This window comes from Drosophila obscura, unplaced genomic scaffold, assembly GCF_018151105.1.
Source record: "Drosophila obscura isolate BZ-5 IFL unplaced genomic scaffold, ASM1815110v1 contig_165, whole genome shotgun sequence".
NCBI lineage: Eukaryota > Metazoa > Arthropoda > Insecta > Diptera > Drosophilidae > Drosophila > Drosophila obscura.
Genome location: NW_024542752.1, coordinates 2,540,766 through 2,549,315, shown reverse-complemented (window position 1 = coordinate 2,549,315; position 8,550 = coordinate 2,540,766). Strand labels below are relative to the sequence as shown.

Sequence of the window (8,550 nt, the reverse complement as noted above, 5' to 3'; positions counted from 1 at the left end):
AATATTCCAACTAATTCAGCTCTCTTTTTGTTCCCATAGCAATAGCAATAGATAGACAGAGGGAGAGAGAGAGAATTTGCCTTTTATGAATTCCCCTCAGTTCTTTGGGGATCCAAGAGGAGACGCTGAAGAAGCCCAGAGGCATCTAAGTGATGCGCATATAAATGTCGAGCACTCCAACCTGCCTCCGCAAGTGTTGTGTTCGAGTAACGAGTGAGCATTCTTCATTCTTCATTCTTTAGTCTGGGCTCTTCATATTTTTTCTGCAATAAAACTATGCAAAATTATGTGTAGCATTTCTCAAGTTGCGACTCGAGACTCGAGACTAGACCTCTCCCATGATTTAAGCCCGAAACTAAAATTCACAAGCCGAAAAGCCACAGACAGACTTAGCAGACGACGACGAAGACAAAAGCTACAGCCACGAATGTTTCTTGGTGCCCGAAAAAAACAAACACTGAAATTCCTTTTAAAAGTTCTACGACTGCGGTGAAAATATTAGGACATGGTCTGGATGCATGTAAATGTTTTATACTAACGATTAATGTTTATGCGATTTGTGAACATAAAACCTTTAGAAATTAATGGGGGTATTCCTGTATTTTTACGATTATTCGTTACACTTAAAAATGTTCAACTTTATTTGTATAGCTAATGCATTGACTTTAGCTGTCTGTTGATTTTTGTAGTGTATTTATTTTATCCAATTATTATTCCCCCTGGCAACATGGCTCTGCTTTCTGGCTTTCTGCATAGAAAGCAGCTGTAAGAGTACAGGAAAGCCTTACCAAACTAATCATAAATGCTAAGAATAATCACAAATGTTAGCCCGTGGCACAGTAAATGCTCCTTGGAATGAACAATGTCAGTGATATATCTGGCATTGTGGCTTGCAGGACTTTACAATTTTATTTGCCTGTCCTGTTCGCTGAGAGTCCAAGATTGTTCCCTATTTAAACTGACAGATGTCCGGAATAATGTGCTCTGAAAAGTATCTAAGAAACTTATGGGACATGTTGGCCACTTATGGCGACATGGCGGCCATTTCAGATTACTTCTCTAATCCCTTTGTACATTTTCGCATCAAGTTTTATAAGCCCCAGCTTGGAAACAAAGCTTACAATAAATTTCACTCCTTTGAATACGAACCAAAATTTTAATTGGTTTTGTGATTTTTGTGTTGTTTTTTTTTTTTGTTGTGCTTGACTTTAATTTGTGGCTTACTTTTAGCGGGGTTTTCGGTTTCAAATGAATCAGTGGCCTCGCTCCCGACTGTCTCTTTCCCCCGTTCTCCGTTCTGGGTCTACTCCACGGGTGTCTCTGAAAGTGCAACCGAATTTTTGTAAAATCTTTTTGGGTTGAAGAAGCAGCATCCCGGACTGGAGCTGGAGCTGGAGCTGGAACTGGAGGTGGACCGTTGTCAGATTCGTCGTGCAATATGCATAAATTTTGTATAAAGAAAAAGCAAACAAATGACATGCTACGATGCGATCGCACGAGGCAACAAAGAAAATCGTTTGTCATATGATTAATGAGGCAACACCCTTAGCCTGTGCTGTGGCTACCCCGCACTGCTCTGTTCAAAGATTTCGCAGTTCAGCTCCGAATATTTTACCAGAATAATGATTAACAAAGTATGGCAGCCTGTTTACTATAAAACGGATGCACATCCTTTTCCAAAATGAATATTTTTGTTGGGTCTAATTGCCTTTTCACACTGGGCGCGTTTCCTATCGATATCGGAATACACGCAATGAAGCAGAAAAAAGGCGTTGGCACACGTGCGTTTTGAGAACAGCTGATTTGGGCGATTGTTGACAAGGAAATGGTTAGAGAATGGAGAATTGACTCTAATATTTTTTTGTACTATTTTCAGACCTTTCTTTTGTAGAGTTTGTGGGAGTTCTTATTCAAACCAGTTTAAAGTATTTTATTTAATGATTTTATTTATATTTTTACCTTTGCACACAACCAAAATATTTTTACGCCAAAATTTGATTTTTGCTCACAAGTTTTTGTTGTTATTAGTGGTGATAGGTAGAAAATTGCAAAAATGTGCTGCCCAGCGCAAAAGCAATCCAATATTTCGAATAGACGCACATGCATCCGAGAGCGACGCAACTGTTTGCCACCACTAGGGCCCTAGACATATGACGCAGCCCCAGTCTGAAGAGCCTATAACATCTCAGAAATCTCACATAGCTTCAAATCTAGTGTTTTCCGATAGGTCATTCATAAATAAATGTTTTCAATTAACTTATTGTTTGGGTTTCTAGCTCGGCAGTTTCAGTTCGTTTTCCCCAGTTTATTGCAAACTCGTTTTTTTTTTCCATTTCTCTTGGTTGAGCGACGACTCCTACTAATTGGGTGATCCAGTGACCCGGTTCATTGTTTGTTGATCCTTTGGAAAGAAGTGTGACAAGGATAAAGCCGCTCACGGCCTGACCGCAAAATCCGGGCGTTGCAGTGGGGCGTACCCTAGTCGTCGTCTGCTCCATTGAGCGTTATTAATTTGCGGTCACTGCGAGCAGCGGGTAAGAGAAATAAAACAAAATTTATATAATGATAATTGAACACAGAAGTGCACACAATTTGGAGCAGTGTCTGGGTAAGGGGCCTGAGCCTGACAACGGTATCCATATCGTATTCCCGGGTGCTGCCCATCGATATATATTTTTGGTTTTCATATTTATTTGTTGTTGTTGCTGGTTGTTGCATGGGCGTTGTCACAATTTGTCGAATGTCTTCGGTTCAATGAATCTCTTTTGTGGAGAGCATTTGCCTGACCTTGAAAATGATTCTCCCTCTCACCATCTCTCTCACCACTCTGCCACACTGCACTCTATTACTCTTCTTGCAGCTGTTGTTCATCGACTTTCATTTGTCAGACCGTTTTCAATTTGTATTTGCTGCAATTTACTTTATTTCGCTTACGTGTGGTTTGTTAACAATAACAACAGCAACAACAACCAAAATGAAGGCGGTGCAGTTTTGCCATCGTCTTTGTCTTCGTCATCGTCATCGTCAACGTCATCATCCACTGCCATTGTGCGAGTTTATCCCTAGCTCGTTCATTTCCTTACTCAAAGGTTTCATTATAGATAGGATTCTATATTCTAGAAAATTATCGTAATATTCCATAACTTATTTTACATTAATTCCTCCGCCCCGCGCCCACTTTTTTCCCGATTTCTGTTGCCCAGTATTTCCTCGTTTCGTACCCGTAAGAGTATTCAAACTTCGTTTTCACTGCATTATCTTTTGGGCTGCCCCCCGCCTATTAAAATCATTTTCATTTTCGACTCGCAAAGAACCCCGAAAACGATTCAAGAAAAATCGCCAAAAATGTTTTGCGCTTTAATTTGAAAGCCGCGCGCGCCTCTCGTGCACATACAAAAATTGTAACAATCAGCGACACACACAAAAAAAAAACCAAACAAAAAAAAAAAAACAACAAAAAGAAGTGCAGCGATAAAAAGCGAAGAAATAATACTGACCAGCAACAGCAACAAAAAAAAGCAAGGAGGAAAATGTGCAGACAACAATTCGGGGAAGCACAGCTGCCTGGCTGCCTGGCTGCCTCCAAAGTGGGGACGCGGCGGCCTCATCGGGTTGCACCTTGCAGTTGCAACGATTGTGTTTGTGTGTGTTGCGGTAGTGCGTTGCAAGCGAACAACGCCCCACAAACAATCACTTACAAGCTGCTAAATTGCATAATCACCCAAAAAAGGAATCAGCGGCCCAGTCCCCCCAGTGCCCCCCAGTCCGGCAGTTGGAGTCGAAGATGTCTTGGGTTGCTCTGCGGCTCCTTTTGGAATAATTGTTGCCATTATTTGCTCAAGGAATGACACACACACGCAGACCCAAACCCAAGCCCGAACCCAAACCCAGATGCAGATGCAGCAGGAGCTGTAGCTGGGGTAAAATCAGAAGCAGCTGCTCCGATTACTCCACCGATAAGTTATCATAATGCACCACTGCCTGTGCCTCCTGCCTTTGCCTCCTGCCTTTGCCTCCTGATCTGCTGCCCTGCTCTGATTATCTCTGCAGCGCACTTGAGCGCAATTTGCAAAGCAAACAAAGGCCAAAAGACCAGAGCAGAGGAATCAGTTGCCTTTTTGGTGGATGTGCCACAAATGAAATGCAATCAAAATGCCGCCGTCTCTCCAACTTTATACCCTCATCCTCTCTCCGTCTCCTGCAGCTCTCCTGCTGCGTTCTGTTCTGCGTTCTGTGCTGTTTTGTGCTGTGCTGTGGCTTTGTTTTGCGGCTGCTCTTTAATTTATTTACACTGGCCAAATGCCACACCCCATTAACATTAGCTTTGGACGTAAGTGCATCTGTGTATTCTGCTGCGGAGATTTGCGATGCGCGTTGCACCCTGGAAAGATGCCACAAGTGAGGGTATATGTGTGTTCCATTATTGAGGATATTCGTGTGTAGAGTAATAAAGAGATATATGTCTATATATTTATGTATACATATAAGCTCAACAGTGGACTAGTGCTGGTTTTTTTTTTGTGTATTTTTATTGCTGCTAATTTTAAAAGTGAGAGAAAATTAGAGAGAATCAGAGAGAAAATTAGTAAGGACACTGCTATCCTATAAGCAGGAGCTATGCCATTTTTTTTGTTGTTTAGTTAAATCCTAGATCTTTCTCACACTGAAGGCTGAAGGCTTTATTTACTATCGGATCTTTTAGGTTTAATTTTTATTTATTTTTTGATTAAGTTCTGTAGATTTGCCACTCGCTGATTTTTTTTTTGGCACTACAAGATATCACCTAGATCATGTTAAAGCACTGCGGCCACACTGTTTACAGGGTAGCATCGTGTTCGAGATGACTTCACCTGACTGCAGCTGTTGCAGGTCCACATTAAAGCCAACAGTCTTTTATTAAATTTATGTTTGATCAACTTGCGACGTAAAATTATTTTGTGAACATTTTTTTCTCCTTAATTTTTGTTGTTGTTGTGTTTATTGCTTCTTTTCTGTTCGGTTGTTTGTTATTTTCTGACCAAATGGCATGAAAGCGAAAATTTGATTGCAGACTACGTCGGAGCAGATTGCAGGCACGCCGCACCGGACTCCTGGCTGAGATTGACAGGGGGGCAGCAGGCCGGCAGGCAGCAGCTGGTAGGTGGGGTTGAAACGAGAGAATCTCAATATCAAGACGACAAATGACGACGACACCGGCAGTGGCAGTGGCACCAGCAGCGTTCAAGTTAACGGTGCCCGGTCCCCACCACAGAGATGGAGCCACTGGAGCGCGCTGCTGCCACTGCGCCAAACTATAAAATCATTTAAAATGCATAAAAACTAATTTCGTTGATTAATTGCCATTTTATGTGCTGCTGCTGCTGATGCTGTTGTCGCTCTGGGCATTGATGGAACCTGGTGTACGGGGCTGTATCGTTGCATCGAACATATGATCGATCAACCACCCCTGCCGCTCCTGGAGGCCTTCTTCGGCACCTGCTCGGCACCGTAGTCATTGATTTAATTTTCTCCCATTTAATATCCACAGCAACCCCATCCAAGTCCATGTCCATAAGTTGTTAGAGACAGTCATGGCTTTTTGGGGATATAGATAATATTTTATGGGGTTTGTAACAATCCGATTGAGACATGCAGCAGATGCAGCTGCTGATGAGGGCAAAATGAGTTCAGTGGGTAATTCAGCTGAAGAATTGATTAACAAATGGTTAAAGCAATCGATTTGAAACGTCACCAGCCAAAGCAATTATATAAAAGATTATTTATAATTGAATGCGAAACGTTCTCGTGATATGCGAATGCGAATATTTATGTATGCCATGATTTGCAGTCACTGAAATTATATTTTCCTCTTTATGCCTTCGCATAGGGTATTCCAAAATGCTGCAACATTTTGTTTCATGCTGTGTTTTTGTTTTGTTTTTGCGGTACATTAAATGGCAGTCCATCATCATCCCCACTACTCATCCTCCTGCTACTAAACACCACAGAGGCCATTGCCATTGCCGTTGCTGTTGCTGTGTCTGTGGCTGGGGGGATCTCGTCATAGATCGCTTGGATCCGATGCCTCATACATACATATGTAATGCAAATCAAGTTGATTGAAAATCAATGTAAATATTTCTGAAAACTTAACGTTGTTGTTGTCGCTACTGGCGCAAGCGTTTGATATCCCATTAAAAAAAATAAATAGAAAAGAAAACGACACGGATCGCGGCAGTGCAGTGGAGTGGTGGAGGGTAGTGCAGTGGAGTGGATTGGATTGGATAGAAAAAATTGCTTTTATTTTCGGAAGCCAACTTGTTCTCAGATATCACTTGGTGGGAGGGCGGTGGTGGAACGTAGTCGGGACTATTTACAAATGCGCTTTTAAATGCTTTTGATGATTTAAATATTTTGATAACACCTCAAAGAAAAGAAATGTCGCTGCTTTGTCCCATCGATATCAGCCAATCAATGAAAAAACAAAAGGGTGAAATATATTTAACTAAGTAACGGCTTTTGTTTCATTTTTCTTTTGGGATTTTCATTTTCCAATTGCCATTCCCATTTCCATTTCCATTTTTCTTTGGGCCTAATGAGCGCATGTAGCATGCAGCATCCAGCATCACGATATGCCCAAAATTCTCGATGTGTAAATTTCGATGAGTGGATTAAGATGGGACAGACGCCCTTTCGACACACGGCACTTGCAGCAGACTGTTATTCATATGCATATGCATGCAAGATGGGGCACGAAGATTCTGTTTTTTTGTGACGTATCTTAAAAGCTGGGCATAAATTTATTACTGCTCTGGATCTGATTCGAGCTTATCCTAATGGCTTTCAGTTGCAAGTTTTCCAAGCAACTCAACGTACATTTCATTTTAACTTGTAATATATTTATTATTATTATTATTATTTTTCAGTGTAACAACGAAAAAGCAACTGAAAATCAAGCTAATCTAGTTGCATTTTCTTTACTCTTAGGCTATTTGTTTCCTGAAAATCCATTAACAAATCTGAAAATCTAAAAATCTGAAAACTAAGCAGCTAAGCAAAATAATATTTGTGTTTGTTCAAAAATGGGTGCTGTTGCAACTGGCTGCGAGTGCTCGATGTAAGTAAACATAATTGAAGTGCACCCACCATGATCGTACAATCTCCCCCCCCCCCCACACACACACACACACACACACACACACACACACACACACACACACACACACACACATTATAGATTCGACGACAAAACACTATGGTTGATTATTGTTGTCACTTGTGTGATCACCACATATCTGAGAATGGCGAAACTCTGGAAAAAGCGCCTCGCCCATAAGATCTTTAAATTATATTCGATGTTCTGTCTGTATGCATACAAGGACAGCGATAAATTGTCCCCCGAGTCCGAGCGACAACTGGTCATGGCGAATAAGAAGACAGTGATTCTGAATCTATTGACTTTGGTGAAAGTGGTGGTGGTGCGGTCAACAGATGCACTGTGCGAGAATCATGGTTTGCCCTATGATTGGGTGTTCGATTTACCCGAATACTATGCCAAAGTCTATGTCTACAAGCGTCCCCATCTGGATTTTTTTATCAAGAAAATCTATGCGTGGTGCCATCTGATCGTGTTCACCACTTCAGATAGGGTGTGGACTCCGCTTGTGCTCGACTATTTGGATGGTGGACAGAATGTGCTCAATAAACGCTTGGACGGCAGCGACTACAATCGTGGACTCGGCTTTGATCACCTTTCGCTAGCTTATAACGATCTGACCGGCAAAATTCTGCTGGCTCATACCAACCAGATTTCCGCTGACAATAAGGACAATACCATACCAATCGATGACTATGTCATCGGTGCCTGGGACCAGAAGCTGCTCACTCTGCTGCCAATAATCGATTCTCTTCGCTTTGTCGAGGATGTGCGTTCAATCTTGAGGCGTTACCGGCGTTGATTCGACGACTCGATTTCCAAATAGATTCTTTGTAAATATTAACAAAATAAACATTAAATCATGGCGAATGTATTTGGCTTTTAGAGACACACAAAGCTGTGTTTATTCCTAGAAGTATTAAAGGGTTTGCGTATCAGTAAGGAAGAAAAGCAAGCCAACATTTTCCAACCGATCACAAAGTTTTGCCAATGTTTCATACGATGATCCCTCAACCAATTACGCGTTCAATCAACTTTAATTTCCGGGTGTTTAGAGCTTAGAAGCTTAGATTTGTTTTGATTATCTTAGATTTCCCGAAATGTTAGCCCAACCCAACCCAAACCCAACGCCAACTCCAACAGCAGCACCTCTACCAACTTGATTTGCATCAGCATTGTTCTATTCCCCCCACCCCCCCCCCCCCACCTGTAGCTCATGTTGGGTGGGTTTTTTTGTTTTTGTTGTGTAATTAAAGTATCATTCACACCGCGTGTTCGCAAGAGCTAACGGCATTTTGCTAAAAAAAAAGTATATATAATAATGAAAAAAAGCCCCAACAATACCAAAAAAGAACAAAACAACAACAACAACAAAAAGAAGAGAGACATGTCGTCGTTCGTTGCTTCCGCTTCCA

At 41.6% G+C, this 8,550-nt stretch overlaps 1 protein-coding gene across 1 annotated transcript; it reads left to right on the top strand.

The window, feature by feature from the left end:
• Positions 1–7,400: 7,400 nt before the first annotated feature.
• LOC111066329 (CTD nuclear envelope phosphatase 1-like) lies at positions 7,401–7,937 on the top strand. The gene has a single exon (XM_041591988.1). The coding sequence runs from the start codon at positions 7,401–7,403 to the stop codon at positions 7,935–7,937; it is 537 nt and encodes a 178-aa protein (XP_041447922.1).
• The last annotated feature ends 613 nt before the right edge of the window (positions 7,938–8,550 follow it).

Bases quoted from the DNA above. Each gene is read 5' to 3' on its own strand.
- LOC111066329 (XM_041591988.1), top strand. From the start codon at position 7,401: ATGGCGAATAAGAAGACAGTGATTCTGAATCTATTGACTTTGGTGAAA.